The sequence below is a fragment of the Apteryx mantelli genome, chromosome 10, assembly GCF_036417845.1.
Source record: "Apteryx mantelli isolate bAptMan1 chromosome 10, bAptMan1.hap1, whole genome shotgun sequence".
Classification (NCBI taxonomy): Eukaryota; Metazoa; Chordata; class Aves; order Apterygiformes; family Apterygidae; genus Apteryx; species Apteryx mantelli.
In genome coordinates this window covers 7910709-7934267 of record NC_089987.1, presented here as the reverse complement: position 1 = coordinate 7934267, position 23559 = coordinate 7910709, and the positions used below count along the sequence as shown (strand labels likewise).

The 23559-nt window shown below is 36.5% G+C and overlaps 1 protein-coding gene across 1 annotated transcript in view; it reads right to left on the bottom strand.

Moving 5' to 3' along the window:
* The window catches only part of ADAMTS18 (ADAM metallopeptidase with thrombospondin type 1 motif 18), an 80480-nt gene that overhangs the window by 24568 nt on the left and 32353 nt on the right, over positions 1 to 23559 (bottom strand). The window contains exons 5-16 of the mRNA XM_013941257.2: positions 23193 to 23392; positions 22369 to 22452; positions 21298 to 21457; positions 20566 to 20671; positions 15748 to 15885; positions 14102 to 14255; positions 12970 to 13065; positions 11856 to 12004; positions 6494 to 6666; positions 4396 to 4526; positions 4134 to 4257; positions 2660 to 2904 (exon numbers count right to left, since the gene is read on the bottom strand). Coding sequence (XP_013796711.1) covers positions 2660 to 2904; positions 4134 to 4257; positions 4396 to 4526; positions 6494 to 6666; positions 11856 to 12004; positions 12970 to 13065; positions 14102 to 14255; positions 15748 to 15885; positions 20566 to 20671; positions 21298 to 21457; positions 22369 to 22452; positions 23193 to 23392 — 1760 coding nt within the window. The remainder of the gene's footprint in view (positions 1 to 2659; positions 2905 to 4133; positions 4258 to 4395; positions 4527 to 6493; positions 6667 to 11855; positions 12005 to 12969; positions 13066 to 14101; positions 14256 to 15747; positions 15886 to 20565; positions 20672 to 21297; positions 21458 to 22368; positions 22453 to 23192; positions 23393 to 23559) is intronic.

Here is a 23559-nt window from a genome sequence, read left to right as displayed (position 1 = left end):
AGCTCTGTTCATCTATCATACAGACGAGCACAGTGGACCAGCAATAAATACACCTACAAAAATTTGTATTTTGTGTCCACCTGAGTAAGAAAAGTTCCTGCATTTAGGCATGCCATTTATTCAGTTTCTCAGTACCTGCAGTGTACGTTTCTACAAGGGCTCCCATTGAATTCTTCTGGAAAAAAACTAATCTAGAAAATAATTATTAAATTGCTGTTGAATACAACATAATTAAAAATAAAGAAAAAATACCTAAATGTCATGGGAAGAAGTTGAGGGCTTACTTCTGGAAAGCCTTATCTGACCGAAAAACAACTTATTTGGATAAAAAATTGCTGGCAAGACTTGTTTTGTTTGCTTCTCTGAAAACTACAGAAGACAAAAAAATAAAAACAAAGCTAAAATGTAGTATGCTCCAGTGTTCCTTTTATTCAGCCTTCTATCAGTTTCTAGCATTTATAGTTGACATAGGAATTCTTTAATTATTACTGCTGCAAACAGATCTTCAGCAATATGTGTGTTTTATCATAAAAAGTTATTTCTTCAGTTTTCATTGGTATTTTTGCTGCTTAGAGTTATTGAAAAAGCAAAAATTGGCAAATCTTTGAACACATAAGATTTTGCATTTTTTTGAGAATTCAGTTTGCTGACTGTTGCTTAAATTATTGAAAGAAAAAATATTAACTACTGCTCATAGATATATATAATTGGGTAATACGTGACTGTAACATTTTTAGTTGTTAGAATCCCTAGTTACCAATGCTAGTGGTGTAGGTATTTCAATAAAAATACAAGGGAAGTTAAATAGGCTCTCATAGGAGCAATAGCCTCAAGTTAAATGTTAAATCTTAATAAAACTGTTTAGCATAATTTGATAGGATGAAAATAGAAGTGTTATTTGGCATTAAAACAAAATCGTTTTTTTCCTTTAATCTCTATTCTGCAAAGTATTTGCACAATATGCAGCCAAGTAAGTCATCTTGTAGGCAATTTATTATTCATACTTTAGTTCTGTAATAATGTAGTTCAATTTACTTTGTATTATGACAAATAAAATTCCCAAGAGTTCAGTTTAACATTTCATAGTATTTATAAGTGTGCTTGCTGGTTTGGTGTAAGGTTATTTTGGAAATGATTTGCGGACAGGGAAGCATGTCTGTAACTTGTAGACCAAACTCTTCTTCGGACTAAAATATCCTTATTAACATACACACCCAGAATGAAAATTCTTCAATTGAGAAAAAAAAATGTTTAAAAAAGGCATTGCAAATCATGATAATCACTCGTGAAAATACTCACCGTTAGCCCATGACAAGTTGTCCATCCTAAAGCAAATACTTAAACAAGTTCAAGGTCCATGAGCTTCAATGGCTCTTAAAGATGAATTTAAGTACATTACTCAATCAGTATGAATGTCAGTAAGGCTCTTAAGTATTCCAAACAAAACCTGTACTGAATAGTTGCAAAAGTTCAAATAATCCTTGAAGAATATATTTCATAATACAGTCTGTATTTACTGTGTTTCTTAGTTCAACAGAACAAAGATGTGTAAGAGAGGATGCAGAGCTCTCGGGTGACCATTCCTGCTGAACTTCGGCAGAGAGCAGTTTTGAGTTGTGGTGTTACGGGCTGGAGTGAGGAACCACAACTCGCTGCCTCGGCGAGCGGCTACGGCACTCAGTCTCCTGCTCCTCAAGGACACTCCAGAGAAAACCACGGGTTTGGTACCAAGCCGACCAGAGTACTGCTGGCAGGTGTGGGAAGAAACTGAACCCTTCTGGGGAGGGCTCCTGCCTTCTCGCAGGGAAGGACTCATCAGAATGGACATAACAGATGAGCTACAAATCCCGGGATTTGCTAGAGCTTTCTAACAAAGCAGGCAAAGTAATGTAGCTAACAGTCACTAAAGACTTCAGCCAGCAACTGCCCATCAGATATTCTGATGCATTTTCAAAGACAATCTCGTAAAGCAACCTAATGCGGAAAGAGATTTTTCTTAGAACAAAAGTACTTACAACCAGTTTCAAAATTCTAACACTGGAACAAACCATATAAGCACCAAATTTATTTTCTGCTAAATATAGTTCCAACACAGGGCATCTGGCAGATGGAGTAGGTATAAATTTGATTAGGAAATAAATATATGTAAAATTTATTATTCTAGATGCTGTCAGCAATAAAACTGAATCAAGAGAAATTACATAGGAGCCTATGTGCAGTACTCAGACCATCTGTTTCCCAAGGAAGATGTAAAAATGGCTACATGTGCCTGAAGTTCAGAAGCATTATTTGAAACTGTTACCTTTAAGCTTTAACATGATGTTAGACTTTATTTTTACATCAATGAATTTTATTGTATACGACTTACGGGATGGACTTATAATCTCTATTACCATTGCGCAGCAACTGAAAAATAATGGTACATGGTGTGCTTTACACATTTTTCTTTTCTCAGAACTTGTGACACTTTACTAAACTTCAGAGCTTGATAAACCAGTGAAAGGCCTTTCAATCTAGCATGGCTACACAATTAAATCTGAACGCTATTATGACTCAGTGCTATTCTTGTATCTCGCTGAGAGCAACAGCACAGAGCTAAAGCTGTCGTTACTAATTCTGTAATAGACATCAAGGAAAGAATAAACAGCAGAAAGCTTACTTCAAAGACTAGCGTCTCATTAGTCGGTCCTGCTGCATATAGACTCTCCGGATGGTTAAAAGAGCGTTGATAATCAAAAACGGTTCCAGCAAAAGAGAACTTTCCTGGCCAGTCAATTGTCCAGTCTCCCATTAGATAATACTTTTTACTGAGGTTGCGCACTGCAAGATAGCTGGTTGAGATTTGCATTTCGCGGAGCTGTATACTGCGTGCTCCTGCTGGAATAGTGACCACGGCATAGTAGTCTGAAAAGAAAGACATAAGCAACAATTTTGCAATTGTCATATAGGTAGAGATGCTTTATCCTTTCTGAGCCAACAGTTTGAAAGATACTGAAGACAGCTGTTCTGATCCACCAAAAGTTACTCCACTTTCACAAGGACATACCAGTTCTGATTTTAAAACTCCTATGCAGCCTGTAATCAGAGTAACTCAGAGGTGTTTCAGTTCCTGGAATTATTCTTTGTGACTGAAGACAAGAAAAAGCAAGTTCACCTTAGAAAAATGCATATCAGACTGACGGTGGTTTTACTGTAATGGTTTTACCATGTTTTCCCTGTAGTTCCTAGAGTAGCTGGAAGGTATTATTTCAATTACAGACGAGTTTTGGGGGTGAGATGCACTCGGACGCAGAGAGCTTTCACAGAGCCCTGTATACCACTGGATCTCCCTGCTGTGACCAGCTACACCCTGAGCATTTAGAAACCTCAGTCGTTGTAAAGTCTGATCAGACATCCCTGACAACCTCCAATATGCACTGCACATGGCTAATTTTGCAGAGCATTCGGTTCAGATTATTTTCCTAGCATTGTATTTTATCTCTATGTAACTATATCCTAAATACTTTCCTGGCCTCTGTCACTGTAGTATTGACATGTCTTATGATTATCAGTAAATGAATCCTCAAAATACCCCTGAGGGTAAAGAAATATTTATTATCTGCAATTTATGCCTGGGAAATAGAGGCAGAGAGAGATTATTTCCCAAGAAGCCTGTGACAGTCCAGTGAAGAAAAGTCCGCATCCCAGTGACTGGGTCATTCATTGAATCAGCTGGATAGCTTCGAATGAATTTAATTTGAAAATGGACATGGAAGTGCTCTCATGTTTGGCATTATGCTGTGTACCACTGTTCATATCTTCCACAAGCTCATTCCAGACAGAATTATTTACAGCTATTTTTTCACTTGCCTGAATCCTAAGATCTTTTTTAACAGAAAATTGAAATGTAAAAGGAAAAAAAGTGGCTTAGGAAACAAGAGGAATGCCTGCAAATTAACTAACCAAGACTTATGTTCATAGCTTTCTTGTTACCAAGGAACAGGAGAAATGTGAACTCTCCTCTCACTCTCCCTGTGATTTTCAGTTCACATCTGGACTTTCAGCCGCTGCTCTAATGAGCAAGGAGTCATATATATTACATGGGGATACAGCAGAGCAATGAGTTGATGATCATGTGGAACAGCTTTCCTTACCATTAGCTTTGTGCTGGATCAAGTATTGGCCTTTAAAGAACTTGCATGTTGAATTATCTCCTTTACAAACTCCACAAGCATCCAATACAGCTTTGGAACCAAGTCCATGATCACACCCTACTTGCTGCAACCAAAAGGCAGAAGTGAAGGACTCAGACACAAGGGAATTTGAAGAAACAGCTGCATTTTTGATAAAGGAGTCAATTGCCCATAAAAAAAAAAAAAAGACATTAGGATTGTAAGAAACTTAATTTTATCTTACTTCACAAATTCCATCAATGCAAACATCGTATTTATTTGGAGAACACAGCGTTCCATCCTTCACTTTGCTGGACATTGCAAAGAAAAAGTCAAAGTCTTCAGCTGTGCAGTACAATTTACATCTATCTTCCTCTGGGAAAAAACAAGACAAGAAAGTGTTAGCAGACCAAAGAAAGTTAAAAAACCCCAAAACCTAAACTCTGCTATTATTTCTTCCCACATCCTAGGTGACACTTGGAAGCTACAAGGGTTATCTGTGGTTGGTCACATATTAGGACCCCAAGATAGGCAGAAGTACAGCCAAATACAGTAGCTTATATTATGCTATTTTAAAATAAGAGGTGAATTTGACAATCCAGACACTCAGATAGTTTAAAATTCAACACCAGTGTGAAAACACGCATATTCCATTAGCTGTGCTGTTGATGTGGCCCTAAATTTTAGCAGCACTTGCCCACAGTTTCAAGTTTCATTTTTTATTAAGAGAAATGGGAGATTTGTAATGTTTTCATTAATTTTTAAGTAAAAATTGAAAAAGAAATAAAATGGCACAAATGATAAGTTTAGCAGGAAGCTAGGACTGGGGGCAGGTTTTCCCTTAATAAAAGCACTTTTCCTCTAAAAAATTCACAGCATTGTCAATCAGATTTCTACTTCTATATGGATGGTATATTATGCTTATGAAGGGCTAATAAATTCTAGGAAAATCCAGTGGTGGTATTGAAATATTGTAACAATTGCTGAAGAACACAATTTTCATGCAAGAAAAGGACTAAATAAAGCAACATAAAAACATTTTCATGAAATTAGATTCAAAATACATTTTGCCCTTAAATAAGCAGCTGGATTTTGGATAGTACTTAGCACTCCACTCTTTCTACAGAGCCACACGTGTAGCAATTTTGAAAATCAGCTCATGGTTTTAGGAGCACAAATATAGATCTTGGGGGAGATTTTGAAAAGCAGCTAGGAGAGTTAGGACAGTGAGGCATTTTTAATTTCAGAGTTACGTGGGGACTTCTTCCTTTTGAAAATTATGTCCTTTGTCCCTAATTTTAAGCTCCTATTTCTTTTGCTAAACATATCCCTTTTGCCTTTAAAATCAATGCAGGTTAGCTTAGTTGCTGTTAAACAAGATGCATCATTCTGCCTATAATACAGCATCCGTTGTGACATGCTGTGAAACCATATTTCCTCTTTCCTCCATTCATAATGGCTGGTACAACATAGATTTCTAAATACCAACCAAAGTGCCTCCAAAATCTTTTGAAGGACATATAAACAGGCTATAAATAAAAGTTATATGTGTGCATGTATAAAATTATACATGTAATATCCTTCAAAGCAAATTTGTACAGGACTAAACAGAGCAGCTACAATGTGATATACACTAGCCACTTTTATTTAAGTAGTAACAACTGCACCTATAAACTGTGCTTTCAAACTGCAGAAAATATTGGTAATATAAGATAAAAATGAATATTGATTCTAATTACAAAATAAAGATGTGTAAAGGAAAAATGAACTTAACCTCTACAAAAGACAAGAAATAGTTATGGAGACCTGACCTTTATAAAGATCTAGTAGTAAAAGATACCCTGAAAAAATTTATGTTCAGTACATTATTTGTTTTTCCAATTCTCATGGGACTATACCAGTAGAGAAGTCAAAAGGTTGATTTATTGTTACATTTAGAAATCTGAGAACATTCCAAATGAAGGAAGAGTCTGCTAGTGTTATTGTGGGAGCTCATATTTCCCATGCTGAAAAATCCATGGAAATTTTTTTGCTGTTTTGTTTTGTTTTACACTAAAATATATCTAATATAAAATAAAAGAGAGGGTAGCAACAGCCAGGGAGTCATGCCAAGGACAAAGATCTAAATTCACAATCAAAATCAACTGCGTGTTCATACAGGCAGTATCACACAGAGGGCGAGATTCAGGTATGCTGGAAAGCAAACACATCTCCAAATAAGCCAACTGAATTTCTGTTTGCTTACATCAGGGTGATATTTGCCCAAAGAATATGGATGAATTATAGATCTATAGCTTGCTTCCTGCAACTGACGTTGTCCATCAGAGCGGTGCTGTAATTACCTTCCACTTTAGTGTACGGCTTCCATTTGTAGTACCACCCCCGGAAGGGTTTGCTGTTGTATTCTGCACACTGCTGGGCACGGAAGTCCAGACTGTTTGGTGGACATGGCTGATAATTGCAAAGTTGATAAATACGACTTGAGCCTTGACAGAATTTGCCGCCATACTGTGGCCTAAAAGAGAAAAAAATCTTTTGCACAGCCTACATGATGTTACACAGCCTGTATGATATTACATGTGCATTGACAAAATGAGAACTTATTGCCTTAAGAGATCAATATTTCTAATATGGCAATTAATTTTCATGGTTGCTAAAACCAAGCAAAGCAGTTGCCATGCAATACCTATGTGGATCACTGCAAACGCAGCAAAGATGCAACCAGCCAGAGGTGAATCATGTTCTCACTGATTTAAATTTATAGATCTATTTTGTATTGGCTGGTTTCAATCTTGTTCTTTAGCTATTTTTACTTTGCTGTAATCCAGGAATGAACATGTGCAAAGAATTACCTATCACAGGAAGAGTTAATAAGGGATAACATAAAACTGATCAAACATAAACAGAATGAGTAATTACATTCTAGTTGCTTGTTTTGTAAATCACTGTAAAAAAAATGTACTTTTAAATAGTCAAGGAAACAGGGACTGTGCATAATTGCCCTGCTTTGGGAGAATACTGAAGTTCATGGTTAACTTTAAACACATTGCATCTACTTCAGCAGCCCTTACCTGGGCATTTTCCTTAATTCTGGCCAGTATGAAAAGAACATATTCTGTTACTTTCCTAATATCTTACACTATCAGAATAATATTTTTTTTAACTATTGGATCTATGTACATGACTGTAAACCAATTTTAAACATAAGGCTTGTTCTTTTCAAAGTGACCGAGAGGTCTCATAAGCTGCTGAGTAATGTATTCACTCACACTCATATTCCTTATGGATCTACATTGGAATCCACTGATGTTATTGTTGCAGTTTCACAATCAGATACACATCTGCAAGTATTGTGCCAAGTCTTCAAAACCCCAAACTATCGGAATGTGTGTGATATTGTACTAATTCTTGCATTAAGAGAAAAAAAATGTAACGATTCTGCACCTGCATACATTCATATCATGATTTTTAAAAACTTAAGGGAATGGACACACTTGGAAGACAAGCCATCTTTCAGCGGATGGCTTGGCCATGTTACACATTAAGGAAAAAAATTAGAATAATTTAAAAGATACAAGATTTATACAGTTGCAACAAATATAATGGAGTTGTTTGTCTAAATCCCTAAACTGTATGTGAAAATTTTATCCCATATCATGCAATTTCTCTTAACATGCATCCTGCTATGGAGTAACATGGGGACAGCTTGGTACAACATGGATGAGAGAACCCAGGTTCATTTTATTTTTACACTATTTCCTTATTGTAAATTCTAACCCTCATACTTTTCTAACAACAAGCTGGGGCTTGGTTTTCATGTTTTGCCTCAGCTTTGAAGGTACTGCTGGCTGAAGGTATAGCCAGCTTTGCCAAAAATCTAGGCTGCAAAACAGTCGGGCAAAGGAAGGGGTGGAAACCCCTCTGCTAGTCCATTTATAGCTGGCTAAAGCACCAGGGAAATGTGCTGTAGGAAAAACCTTCCACTGACCTTTCCTGAGGTTATCTACTAGCTATGCCGATGCTGGGTCCAACAGCAAAGGTCTTAAAAAGGCAAGTGTTCTGTCCTAATTGGTGGCAATCCAGTTTTTGAAGGGCAGGGAGGATGTCTCTTTAAATAGTGAAGTCAGGCAGTATTTATATTGACTTTGTGCAATTGCTGGGAGCTTTGAGTTAAGGCAGCCAAGCTGTTGGGTCCATACTCAATTCTCTACTGACTTTCTTTACAGCTTCAGCACATTTATGTGTTTTTCTTTTTAACCTCCTTCATCCTCAGAGAACAAAACTTCTCAACTGTAAGGGAAAAAAGCAACCTCTTTCCAAGTAAATGCCACCAAACAAGCAATATAATAGGATTATTTATGGCTAGATCGTGACTTCTAGCCACAGTCTTGCATTTGAGGATGATGTAAAATTCCACCAAACTAAGGGAGTACTGGAAGAGGTGTTCTGCTTTCCAGCTCTGTTGCAGCATTTTAATAATACAGCATGCTCCCATCACTGAAACTGCTGGCCAGAGAATTGATGGACTTTTCCCCACCTTCGATTTCTTACCAACAAGTTGTCAGTAAGAATTATGTAAGCCATAGGAAACTACGCTAAAGATCTACAAAACTGAATTTCTGAGCAAGGCTATTATCTGCACTGATAAAGTCATGACATTTATACTACTAGTAGGGTTTGGTTCGACTGTCCGCAGAAGCTCTTGTTAGTATAACTGCTCGTGATGGAAAGCTTTGCACAGAGGGGATGCCAATATTTCTGTAGCAGTCCAGTGCTCCTAATGCAGACCTAGCCTACGCTTTCCAGCTACCTGTGTACATCCCCAGCTTTGGAGCGCACAGGTAAAGATCCTTGCATGAGTAGGTGCGGTTAGAGCTGAGGCCTTACTGAGGATTATTGAGAGGAATATTCACTGGAATGCAATACAGAGTGAGAAATCATGGAATGATATGTATAGTAATCTGATCAAGGAAAATATTTCATGTATTATAACGGGAATTAGACCCTGAGATTCTGGAACCTTATTTTTTCATGGTTTGTGATCATTTATTCAAGTGTGAACATTTCTGCTTGTATTATGACCATATTATTAGAAATGACCATAATGTCACAAAGCTAGATGATTTTTCCTGCATGAATTCAAAGGTCTTACAAGGTCTTTCACAATTTTCATTTTTAATTTAATATTTTAAACAGCAGCATTAGTTTACATCAGTTTACATCTGCAGTGTCTGCAGTCACTCTTGCAGTCATTGTACACAGAAGATTAAAAAAGGATATGTGCTGAAGCAATTTTATTGATTTTGTCTTTTGGTTACATATATGCCTAAAACTGCATTCTACTCGTTTTGTGAGCAATGCACTGTTGTGAAGTGGGTACGATTCAGTCCCACAGATACGACTAAGGAGTTAATTTAAATCTCTGGGGCACTCTTCAGGTTCTTTACCAGCTGAGCTATTAAATTACGTAATCTATTTCTTTCTTGGAAAAATATCTCAACTGTAAAATGTTGTGATATACGAAAACCAGATCCATGAAATTACACTGTGGCAATTTGTAGAAACATAATGATTTTAGCAAATCTGCATAGTTATGTGTACTACAGTTGACTTCCATAGGTGTTTGTTAGTATGAATTTGTACGTAACTCAGGCGGTAATTCAGAAGCCATATCCAGAGCTGTCCGGGCATGACGACAAGGTCTGCCCTATGACTGTCAAGAAAAAGAGAATTGAATTGGTTGGCTTTTATTTTCAAGAGGAGAATTGCACACACCACAGATGAGAAGTTTTCAAAAGTCGCAGCCTGAAGTTACATTCCTCACTGGTGCTTAAGCTCCTAAATAAGAAGTGTCATCTTTAAAATCACTGGAAACCTACAAATCTCCCTCAATGTCCATAAGAAGTCAGTTGTTTTGAAAAGCGGACTACTTATTTAAAAATCTTATTTTAGAATTCAGTCAGTCTTCAGAGATCCACAGCCTTTGTCCTGATCTCTTACAGAAATATATTTTATTCTTTGTCACCTTCAGAATTCTGCTATCCAAAATCTTCTAACAAGCTTTTGAGCAAAATAAACATTAGCTCCTACACAAATCTGGATTAGGAAAACTGAAATAAATATATTACATATGAAGTAATATATATACTGAAATACATAAATGTCTGAAATATATTTACGAAATTAAAAAAAATGAATCATTATTTGTTGTTTATGTGTAGTTATAGAGGTTAACAATGAACAGTGAGTAGGTTATTAATCTTTCCATGTAGTTTAACATTGAAAATGGATAGGATCATTTTTCTAATGAATCCACATTTATATAAAAGCACTGTTGGTCAGTGATGTGAAATGCAGCTACACTGTATTATGGATGGCTTGCTTACCGTCCTGTCATTTCATCACTCTGAGAAAGATTTACAGTCTCTTCTCTTTGCTCCAAGTTAATTATCACTAATGTAATAAAATTAAATTTAGTAGAGACATGATCTAGTTCTGGCGTCAAGTCTTATATGAATTCATATTGAAGTTAAAACAGACAGATCACTCTCAAAGCAAGTTCTAAATACACAGAGCTGCAGTAACAGACACATTTCATGCTCAAGAGCTTTAGTTTTAACACCATTTGAAATCATGATCAGTTCTAACACTGAACCAAACGGAGACATTCCAACTGCCAGACATTCTGCTGTGGCGTAGGGAGAGCAATCAAAGGCGTGAGAATCAATGCAGAGAACAATGTGCCTGCATGCATATTTAGCAGGAAAAACAGGGACCAGAGTACAAAAATGAAAATACATGTATGACATGCAATTGAGACCCTGTGTTCTCTTGCTAGAGATAACACTTTACATCTCCTTTGAAATAGTATGTAAGGAATAGTAGTATTTATGGTGGTAAGATATTCACTAAAGGAAAATATCAGAAATGTTTCACCAGTTAACATACAGTTCTAGCAGTCAGTAACTTTATTCTGACCTGTGAAACATAAAAGAATGCAAAGAACATGACAGACATGCAAAGACATCCATCGACAACTATCTGGAAATTGACTTTAAACATTTCTGGTTTACTCTCCTGGATAGTATGATGTCCTCAGAAGTCTTTAATAGCTTATAAGAGTTTTTTCAGTTAGTTTTAAGTTATTAGGTGTGAATATTTTTGTGTGGCATTTCTTTATTTCTGCAAGTATGTGCAGTTGCACAAAATAAATTGCATTTAGTTTGCATATTTGTTCCAGAGGTGCATTAGAAAATTGTTCTGTGGATGGTACGCGTTTTAATGTAGAACATACCTCCAATATAGATATGGCATTGTACAAATACTGCATATGAACTTCAAAAGAATTGGGAGATTCATCTAAGTTAAAATGCAATGCAATGAGCATGAAAAATTCTTTTCGTCAAAACATTTTCCTTTTTGTCTTCTTTGATGAGCTCTGTGTAGGAATCATTAAATCCTAATCATGTGAAGACTTCCTTATGTTCTGCCAGTCTTCAGACAAACCTCTACTTTCTAGTATCAGAACATATACTGTCTTTTGGTGTTCCCTAACTACTGATTGGTCATATTGGAGATGAAGAAAAATCTTAGAATGATTTCCACACATATTATTTCCTTACAAAAATGGACTCTATTTCTTTTTTGACTTAATAACATAAATAATTAGTATAAAAATAATACCTTTTCATATCTATGTCTTACTTTGGATTATTGCAGTGTCTTTCTTGATACGTGACCCCACCTTCACAAGTCCGAGAACACTCTGACCACTCAGACCAGGCAGACCATTGGCCATTGACAGGCTTGGGTCCATGTTCACCATATTTGACACACTGTCCTCTTCGACACCACTGCCAAAAGAATGCCGAAAAGTATCCCATCAGTTAGTGGTAACTACTAAGTGCAAAAAAGAAAAGATCCACTTTTAAAAGCCCCAGAGCAAGTGCTTAATCCTGTAAACATGAGGTCTCCCACTGGACTCAATGAGATTACAGTAGAACAAGGACTCTGAAGCAGGACATTGGTCAACGCAATGATATATGTAAGTAATGTCCTAAAATTTGCCCAGGCTCTGGGTTTAAGATCTCCAAGGTACAAATCTTTAAAACTGTACTCTAACTTTTCAGCTTACTCGTTCCAAAATGTTCCATGTTAGTTGATGCTCTTGGGCTGTCAGAACCTCAAAATTGCCCATGTCATTTAAAAATAGACTGCTAAAGTTCTGTTAAAATTGCTTCCTTTTATCATTCACTTATTAGACATTGCAAAAAGAGAGAAAGGGAGATACAACATGATATCAGTAACTGAAAATGAAAACAATATTCTAATGGAAGAAACACGTTACAACAAAATAAAATATTTCATGTAACTATAGCCTTGAGTAAATTACAGGGTTCAATTAAAACAAATAACCGTGTTCTTTCAGTAGTGATCACTGATGATAGTATGCATGACGACCTTAGTTTGTATAGCAAATTTTATGACTTAAGGAATGCTTATTGCAGAGTGGAATTTGAAGTCTTGATCTAATTTTTGTTATAATCAGTGGAATTTCTTAATGACTTAGATTTGCCAGAAGTATCTTATTGCATAGTTTGATGGGAAGGGCATCACTCGCTCCCATCATGTATGTGTCACTGCAAGGAGCAGTCTTTTGCAATGCAGTCTTTTACTGAGCAATCCAGCAGCCCATACTATGAAACCTGCAGTGATCTGGATAAAACTGGTTTTGACAGGAGTTAGTATTTGACCCAATACAGTCAATACAGTCAACAATAAGTTAGAATGATGTAGTACTATTAATAAAATAACATACCATACTTATGCCACAAGGTGTTCCTTCTGCTGCTGGCATGAACTTTGTCTCACATCTGTGACCCACTTTGTGACACCAGAGAGACTTGCATATATCCTGGAAAGAGAAAGAAATTGTACTCATATAATTGCCCATTATTTCCTGGTATTTAGAAATAGTGATAAATGATATATGCCTTTGCTACCTTAAAAGCCATATGAATAAAACCTTCTTCTGAACTTAGAAAATCTGGAGTTTAAGATTCTTAGCACAGCAGTATTCTGTATATTGCCTTTGTGTTCATGCACCGTTTCACTGGATTTTTTTTTTTAACTTTTTTGAGTGTGAGACTACAAGAGAACAAAAACTGTGGTAAAAAGTTCAAGGTCAAAATTAAAACAAATCTACAGGGGTTATGAAATTCCGAAGAGACCTGGTTTTCTAAAACACAGGAGATGTCTGGAAACACAGTCTCTTCACAGTGCTGTTCACTCTCACTTCTTTGTTTATTGGCTATAGAGGAAAAACAGCTGCCATCACCTGATAAAGGCAGTTAGTATAAAATAAATCAAAATACCGCAGGATAATAATAGGAGTATAAGAAATGACAACACTTCTTTTCAGAATGAGCACTCTGGATTATTTAATAAAACATCTTCTCTAAAGAGATCAGCAAAGGGTATAATAGTCACTAAAATAACAGGTTAAACTAGGTTAATCCTCAATCAAAAAACAAGAATATAAGTTACATTTTATTGTTCTAAAATAACGCTATAGATCTGTTCCAGACTTCCATGCCAATGTGTAAGAGTAAAACAAAACACAGTGAACTTCTCCCTTCACCCTGCAACACTCTGTGCAAGTTTTGATCAAAACTGCACTGCCTACTAATTTCCCTTAGCATAGCAGGCACTGCCTGATGGATCTTTATGCAAACTTATAGCTCCTGAAAAGAACATGTTTCTTTCTGAAACTCCCCTGGGATGGTGATATTCCTCAAGGAAGGCCAATGCTTTCAAAGTAAATTGCCAGGCAAGATAAGGTTGAGAAACAGCCTACCCTCTGGAGAACACTATATTACTTGTACTTATTGATAAATGCACTGCAGTTCTCTAATGTAATTTTAACTTTTCAAAAGTATATCAATAGGTACCTTTACAAAGCTGAGGTTGCATAGTTTTGCTTTCATTCCAAATTGCCATTTGCACTGGGTATCAGCATCATATATCTGCCCTGGCAGTTTGTCAGGGTATTTATACTGTCCTGTTTGCTTGGGTTCATCAATCAGGCAAGCAGCTTGAGCTGTACTATAATGAGAAGGTGAATTAATCATGACTATCATGTTTCTATCAGAATATTTTATTTGCTACAGAACAGCAAAAACACATAGTACAGTATACGGTACCTTTAACTAGCTTTATTGGCATGCACTGGAATAAGAATATCTACTGCAGAAGCCAAAATATCTTGACATCTTGTTGTTAGCCTGACCTGCAAAGTTTTAGGACACAGGAATTTCCAGGCCTTGGCATTATTATGACAAGAAAGAATGCTATCAAATTCTTTTCTCCCTTTATTTCTGTGTAACCAAGAACAAGGTGATCTGGTCTGCTGCTTTCCCTTAAATGGATTCCCAGAATCAGGATATAAGACAATGTACAGAAGCAAGACGAGCAGTGTCCCATTCACTTCATGTGGATTGACATACCAAAGGCTGCTGTGGCTGTGTTGCGTGCTTTGGCTTGGCTGCGTCTAGCTTAAGACCAAAGGTACACTATGGTCTACTTCTTTCCTTTGTATATGCTTAAGGACCCACATATACAGAAGGTCAGTCTATGCTGGATTTATCTTCCAAATATATGTCTGTTGGACCATACTGCATGCTGGAGGGCTTATATGACTTTGTAATTTGCAATTTGCTTGTGTACTTAGAATATCTTTGATCATTGTAGCAGCCAAAATCACCAGAACTCTGTCATCTTTCCCGTCCACTGGTCTAAAATACTAATTTGGAGTGCAAGGATCAGATCCACAGAAGTATCTAGGTTCTTGATTCTGACTCTAATTAAGGAATTAACATCTAAAACACCTTTTAGGATCTGGGACTTAGTACCACTTACACATTTTTTTTGGAATGAGGCACATTATGTCCATGTAGGACTAACAAAATAAAATAAATTTGTACAGGAAAGAAGGACTGCAATTCTCATGATATTAAATATGCATCAAAAGACAGCTCCTTTAAAAGCATCACTGAATAATGCTGACATGGTGGAGAAACAATTGATCTCTCTCTCTCTCTCTCTCTCTCTCTCTTTTTTTTTCCTTCCCAGAAGCAGTATATGGAAAATGTAAAATGTGCTTACTCATGGCATGAACTAGATCAAAAGAGAAAATTCAGGGAGAAAGGCCACTAGTGTTAATTTACATCTTGTAATGAATTTGGTAGCACTGTGTCTGCCTTCTTTTGTGTTCACTTCCTACTAATTCTCTAATAAACTGAGCTGCGGACAGGAATGCCTGGGAAAGAATGGCATGCCAGTCATTACTGCAGGATATTCATGGAGGGTGAAATTCATTCTTCTAAAAAGAGGCAGGACAAAGACACTTTGCATACATAGCATACCACTTATACGCCTCATAAGTCCAAGTGTGTGGGCTCAAATAGTACATTGGTTTGAACACATTTTAAAAAGAAGTGAATTTCACACTTAAGTAATTTTTATGTCTGTTCAAGAGTTCATGCCCTGCTACTAAGATATATTCCCTGGCACTGGCCCAGATTTACATCTGACCTACCTGAGAAATTTGTTGAGATACTGCCTGCTGCACACAGACCAAGAAAACACTCCATTGTTTCCTGTGAGTGTGGGAGACATTATATTACCCTCAGCTTTTCTACAAGGATTTCCTTCTCCATCATGAATCATACCAAAGCTGAAAAGAGAACCATACGTGAGAGTGGAAATCTAGATTAATCAGAAGCAAGACACAATTTGGGGCAGAAGAAACTCTTTCTGGGCAACATCTCTATGCCAGAATTCCACAAAGCGATGAAAACATATGCACAAACTAACATACAAATGACTATTAGTACGAAAAAAGCTCCAGTTAGTAGCATTCAAATGTTGTTGCCATCATACACTTATCTGATTAGAGAAAGGTCATCAAGTTTCCAGAAAGACCCATATTGGTGATGCACAGGAGCTCTGCAGTGTGAGTTAATGACAAGACACTGGGACACAGACACCAGAGCTGCAGGCTGTGAGAGACGTTTCACAGTTAAACAATTTCCTGAAATTCTGCCTGTTTATTGTATCATGCATTGCCAATGAAACTTATTATCTAGGAGCTATTTTGTGGTGCCTCTGAAATGAGTGGATGCATTCAGTCATGGAAGTGTTTCACCTCACATTATAAAAATCACTATTGTACTTGGCTGCCTTGTTGGTCATTGCAGAACAAGCCAAGAACTGAGGTTACTTGGAGTCATCTTCCTCACTACTAGCGATACTGCTCTTGGAAGGAACTGCTTGGGGTAATAGGGGAAAAAAACTAACATGCCACTGTCTATAATAGGCCTACCCTACAGATAAACAGATGCCAAGTTCCTTGCAATATCGTCGTAACACAGGCATGTTAAGTCAAAACTATAGCTCTTTGTCTTTGTAGCATTAGTCAAATGGGACGATAATATACAAATCAATGCCAAAATCAGGTTTATACTCTAGGTACCATACTGTCACATGAACAATACATGAAGTACCTTATTAAAAAAACAAAACAAACAAAAAAATCCTTGTGCAGATAATTGCATTAGAGAAATTGCCTTGAAGACACTTTTACTCTATGTGCCCTTCCATCTGCTAATCCTGCCCAGCAACTTGGTTTCTTGCTTCCACCAGAATTTTCTCCTCTGCCACCAAATGAATCAAATCTGACAATAGCCCCATGATGGACTAAATAACCACCATAATGTACCACAAAGAATTAAAGCTAGTTCCATTGCGCCATGTATCTCAGTAATTACTGAATAGTCTGCAATTTGACTGAATTTTTTATATCAGATCATTTTGTGCATTGTGCTGATGACACATTTAGGAAGGGGTAAAGAATTTCTTTGCATCATTTACAGTAATATCCACAATGATAGTATTTTTCACCTTTTCATCCACCAGTTCATAAACACAGAAACCTCTTAATTAGTGGATTAATGCTAAAATCGAGTCTGTCAGAGTACATCACAACCCAGTTTTCTCTGTAATTATTTCAAGCAGGTTTTTTATATTGTGTTTCTATGCAATTTTCTGAATGTTTTTGGAACAACTGAAAACACAGTACTCAGGTATGCTTGAGTATGTATCTCTTGTTGATATCCATGCACAATAAAGAGAATGGTAATAGCACCACTTCTGCCATTCTAATCAAGAAAGACCTTGCTAATAGTTATTAATCCTTGCAAAAGGGAAGATGCACATTTAGGGCATGTACAAAGAGGATCCCATTGAGATAGATGGAGGTAAAGCACTAGTGGATCTTATTTTCACTCACAGTTGTATACTGCCTATAAATCTATCAACTTAAAACATGCATGCAATCTGAGCCTTTCTTATCATAGTGACAACTCCCATTAACTTGAATGCCATGGAAACCTGAGCCCCAGCAAAATATCAGTGTAGGAATAGAATAAAACTGTTCTCCTGATTTGAAGGAAGAACTATAAAGCTACATTCAATCTGTGCTGCAAAAGAAGTGTGATTAAATGAATAGAATACCAGGTATTAACATAAACATCTGATTCCATTCCTTATTTTGGCTATTAAATTGCTATATTATCTCAGTCAAATCACTCGCTTTTCCGTGCCTCTGATTTCCTCTCTCACTTACTTTGTCTAGACTGCAAGCTCTTTAGTGGGAATACTGCCTCTTACTGGGTGCTTTGCGCAGTCTGTAGTGTCACACGGCCCTGCTTTCAGTAGCAGAGGTGCTACCATAATATAATGAACAATAAGCAATAATAAAAGCCACATTAAAAATGATAAATGATGTGGAATTTATGGTTATAACAAAACTAATTTTCAGGTTTTTTTCTTTCAGTGCTTTATATTTACTCACTGTACAGGACATCTGTGAATTTCAATGTGTTTTAAATAGAAATTTCATAATCTGCTACTTCAATGTTGTAGTACACTAGTGACTTTATGAATATAATGTGTGCATGTGCAGGGAATATCTAATTTACTGGACTTGATCCTCTACTGTTATAAATCATTGCAGGTCCATCAGAGTTACTACATGTGTTGCCTCCAGCTGAGGATGTAAAAATATGGCTCATTCTATAAATGGGCAAAAAACTCCTAACTGAGCTAATATTTTGTAATGCTTTAGAAAATAATAATTTTGTTCACATGCATTGTAGCCAAAGAATCCACAGATTTAATACCCACTGACACAATAGGCTCCCAAAGGAACTACTAAGCTTTCAGGTAAAAACACAAACTATTTAAAGAAAACCATAAAAATATGTAATAAGTGGAGCCACTGAAAGTGTGACCTCTACAGTATGCAGTATTCTCCTATTATGATATCCTTAGCTAAATATTTTCACAGTGGACCTCATCACCTCCAGAGCTGTCACAGTTTTTCATACATGAGCACCCTTTGTTTCAATGGATCTGTTTACATCCTTTATATGATGATATACTGTTTTCAAAGCTGCATTCCCACCCACTCTCTGATTATTAGTGAGATTGTGAGGTGTAAATCCTCTGGACATTTTTCTTCCAGGAATCTGAGTATCATGGAGACCAAGTCCTGTCTTCTTCCACTTCATAGTAATCAGTCGCAGCAACATGAGCATGGACAAATGTTAACAAAGATATTTTGTATCTGTGGCAGGTTTTTTTCTTTTTTCCAGGAGATAAAATGTATTCTATTAGACAAGATGCAAGAGTATGGTGCAGGAGCATGGAAGTAAACCAAAGACAGGCTGAATAGAATGGCAGCGGTGAAAAAGAAAAAAATCCAACAACACTGGAGAAAATCCAAGCATAAGATATATAATTAATATATAATTCTCTCAAAGAGAATAAGAAGAAGATAAAGAAGAAGGCAGGCAACTAAAAGACTAAGGGGGATAGTTCTTGAAAAATAATCTATGGACCTGATTCTCTCCTAACGCTGAGGGAGGGGCGTTAAAAAATTTACTGAGGTCAGTGAAATTGCATTAGTGTAACATGAGCATCAAGCCATAGGTATTTTACTTATTTGGTCCCATTGAAAGCTTTGGCACAGTTCCCATGGACTTCACTGGTAGCTGGATTATTCTTTAATTCCTTGTTTCCCTTCAGATGTACAGAAACCTGTGAAAGGGTCACTCATGTAGACATTAGGTCATAGTATATACTGTAGAGCATATCTGTACAATGAAAACTAAATAGTCCTGATTCAGTCATGCAGAATTGGAAGGATTCATGCCTTGACTAAACAGCAGAATACAGTAGCACTGCCTTTCAAAAAGGTATTCTGTGCAGAAATGTTGCTGCAGAAAATAGCGATCCTATACCCATGTTTTCTCTAACCCTTGATTTCTTGTTTGTGATCTGTACCACACAGAGAAGCTATGCTTCTGTACTGCCAGTGGTTAGAAAGAATTCTGTTTGAGCTGTGTTAGAACTGAAAATCAAAAACTTGCAAAAAGTTGTGAAAAAGTAATTCAAAATCATTTGGGAAAAAGAACTTCAAAACCTAATCACCTTCATTAAATCTTAATTCAACAATTCAGAGAGTAGCTGAAACTCCATGGAAGATTCTTACTGATTTTTTGAGACCACAGTTCTTAGAAAAATGACAGTCTTCTTACCATAGAAATCCAACAGAAAGCCAATGAACATATATGCAGAAAGGCAGAAACCCCCACAAAGGTTGTTTTGAACCAAAGCACCCATTAAATAGGTACAGAGAACAAAGAAGGAGGGGTTGAATGGTATGAATGGATCCAAGATCCTATGAACCATGGAGTCTTCTGGGAAAGAGACCTTTAAGAGACTCAGAGAGATTGCATCTCCATACTGTAAGCTGCTGTGTCCCTTCTCTTTTTGGAACAACCGCACTACTACTAGGAGCAATTTGTCTACTGGCACATGATAGGAGCATGGGAACATTGTAGATTATTATTGTCAGCTCTTACTGTTTGCTTCAGTTATTTACTAGAATATATATAATGGCAAAAAATAAAAGAACCCCAGGCAGCCAGTTCACCACTTAATGCTACAGGACACACGTCTGAGTGAAGAGCCTTGATTTCTGTTTGACCTAAAATTGTCTATAGCTTCCTGCCAAAGCAGGAACAATAGTGATGTACCTGTGTCAGAATAGGGTCTCTTCACCTACAGCAGCAAAATGGATGAAAATCTCACAGTGGTTAGTTTTATGATTGCTGAAGAGATGATATTTAATAAAGACCAACACATTAATGGGAAGCTCTATGTATTCTAACAATTATATTGCTCTGTAAATGATCTATAATTAGCTGATTTATATTAACTGATACTGTTTCCATTCATTTACATACTTATTTATAGAAAGAGAATGCAAGATTCATGAAAAATAACTTACTTGTGTCCAGATTCATGAGCAATTGTAAAAGCTAATCCAAGGCCTGTATCTTCATTGATGGTGCAACTACGGTATTTACTGCACATACCACTGATAGGGGCAAATCCTGGAGGAAGGAAGCATTCAAAGAGGTTGTTCCTCTACAGAATGTAAAATACATATATCATTTGCACTGGTCCTAATAGGTCAGTATTTGTCTGTTGTGATGCATAAAGATAGTTTTCTGCTTGATCAGTTTTATCACGGCAGAATTTCAGCAGATTTCTATTTGATACTAAAGAGATTCCTGTAAAAGAAGTATATGCAAATCAAGCCTAACCCAAAAGAAATGCATTTTTCCAGTAAACATTATTCTTTCCCCATTCATGCCTCTACTGCTCCCAAATTAGGGACAAATCCCATTCACAAAGAGTCAAGTATTCACAGAAAAACAAAAATCAGCATGGTCCAGAAATATTTTCAAAATCACAGATGTTCCTTGAAAAGGTGACAGTCCAGAAGGATGTCTTCTGAAAGCTTATTTTGCCATTTTTACTGGGACAAAGATACCAATAATTCTCATTTTCTTCTAGGTACCTCAAAGGAAAATGTTAATACTGCTCTGTCACCTTCAAGAAGATTATGGTTATGTGCAAAACTGGCCTGTCCTTATTCTAAAACATTTCAGTTTTATTAATCAAGATGCTGCTGTTGACATCCATGAGTTTCTCAGAACACATTTGCATACCATACCTAAAGTATCACAGGGCTCATTCTTCCAAGAGCAGATATCAAACCCCGTAAGCAAGATGGCATGGTCATGGCGCTTTCCATTCTTCCCAACCAGAGCAGATTGCCATTGACAAAAGCTGTTCAGTGACTGGTCCGCATGGTGGTTAATCAATAATCCACCCTGTAGATATTTCACAGACACAGAAATAAGGTGCTTCCACCAGTACTTGAGGAAGGTAAATGAAGGAAGAAGAGATGGGTAGGGAAAAGGGAGTTATTTTTTTCATACTTGTTGCATATAAACTTATGCATTCTCACGTTAACTGTGATGACCAATTCTGTTGATTGATGAATCACAATTATAAAATAAAACTGAACCTCTCCCTAGACACATAGTTATTTTCAAAGCTAGTGGTTGGAATTACAGTTGAAAATGAAAGGGTTTCATCAGTTTCTTAGTGTGTGCAAATATATTTGGTTGTTGTCAAAGCTAAAAGCTAAAACATTTTCAGCCTTTTGTTTAAAATGTTTGGAGATTTCTGTGGAGGAACAGTATTATCCAGCTAGATTGGCCCACCACAAATTCATATTTCTTTTTATCAAAACAGATTTTTTCTTCTTTTCTTTCACCATCATTGCCCAAAGAATAGGCTCAACTCCCACCTTTGTTTACATGCTGTCTTCAGTTTGGGACTTTTGACTCCTTCCTCCTGATCATACCCTGGAAAGCCATTCTTATCTAGGCCCACTTCAAAATCTTTATTTTAAATCTTTAATCATTTATTCAGATACTTCTTAAGTAGACTTCTAATTCCAGCCCTCTCCCTTCAAGAACAGGTAGGGAATTGTTAGTGGAAGCATTTCAAATTTCTCAAGAACATTTTAACCAAAATCATGATTTACTATCAAAAAAGTAGAAGCAGTGAAATGTAGAAAACGTGATTTTGCAGGTTTTTGTGATATCAGTCTTCCTCTTGTGCTTTATGTCATAAGCAACCTCCAATGAAAGTTCATACATAACCTGGACACATCCAAGACTCCCTGTGAACAGTGTCAAATAAAGTGTACTACATAATAATTATGACAACTTACAGGCTCTTGTTCCAAAAGAAGAAGGCTCACAACGATAATGTTTATGTCACTTCCGATTGTTCCATCTTTAAACAGACTGGAAACCTGTAATGATTATTCAAGCAGGAAATATCACCTACGTGTATAAAAAAAACTTTTTAAAAAATTGACTATATGTATTGGGTTATTACATTGGGCTTCAGTTTTCAACACAAATTACTGTAATTATATGCCTTGTAGGATTAATCCAAAAGAGCTTAACTCAGAAGAATTTTGCAACAAACCACTGCGCTTATTTCAAAAAACTTGAAAAACTTCTATTGATTTCACTGGGTTTTGTTCTGTCCTTGTTCTTCTGGATCAAGTGTAATCAAGTTTAGGTTTTTGCAGTACAAAACTAAAGAAGAGGAAATCCTCAAAGGAAAAAATATTTCCAGTTAAATTATTTTTCTCAGAATAAATATGTGCTTTCTTAGAAATTTTTGTTTCAAGGAGTGACATCGGGTGAAACAAAGTAAAACTCTTATAATACTGAGGGAAATGAAACTTTCAATGAGTACCTGCTTCCTTTGTACTACAACAGAAACACTTTAATATTTTAAATATTTTTCAAACATTCCTATTTTTTGCCCTGTAGTAGTATTGCCATAGCCGTGACAATCTAAGGATGCATTTTTAAGCAGCTTTTAAGCATAAGTAATACATAAGACTAGGCTTGAAGGAGAGCTTGTGTATCTAAAGTGTGCATGCTCTTTTTGCTATTGCTGTTTGTCTGATGAAAGGTGCTACTTTGACATACCAATATTCCACAGGGAAGGACATACTTCAGTAACATCAGATCTTACCATATTCATAACTGTTAAGATATAAGTTGTTACATTTTCCTTGCCATGTTTCTCCAACATTTTTTTATCTGCCACAACAAGAGTTTCAACGTTTAGACTCCCATTCTTCTGAATTTTAGCAGATGATCTTTTGAACCTTGGAGAAGTCCCATATTCATCTGAGCGAATGTATGTCTCTTCTGTGGGTGGCTTAGGTGCATCTAAAAGGAAATAAAATTCAGTTTTGGAAAGGGTTCAGATCACCCATAAGCAGTTTTATCAGATAATGAAATAACACAAGTTTAGAGCCTTAGATTATTTTTATAGCATGTGATTTAATATTTACCGGTGGGAAGTTCTAATATATTTAGTAAATAAGACCCAATTC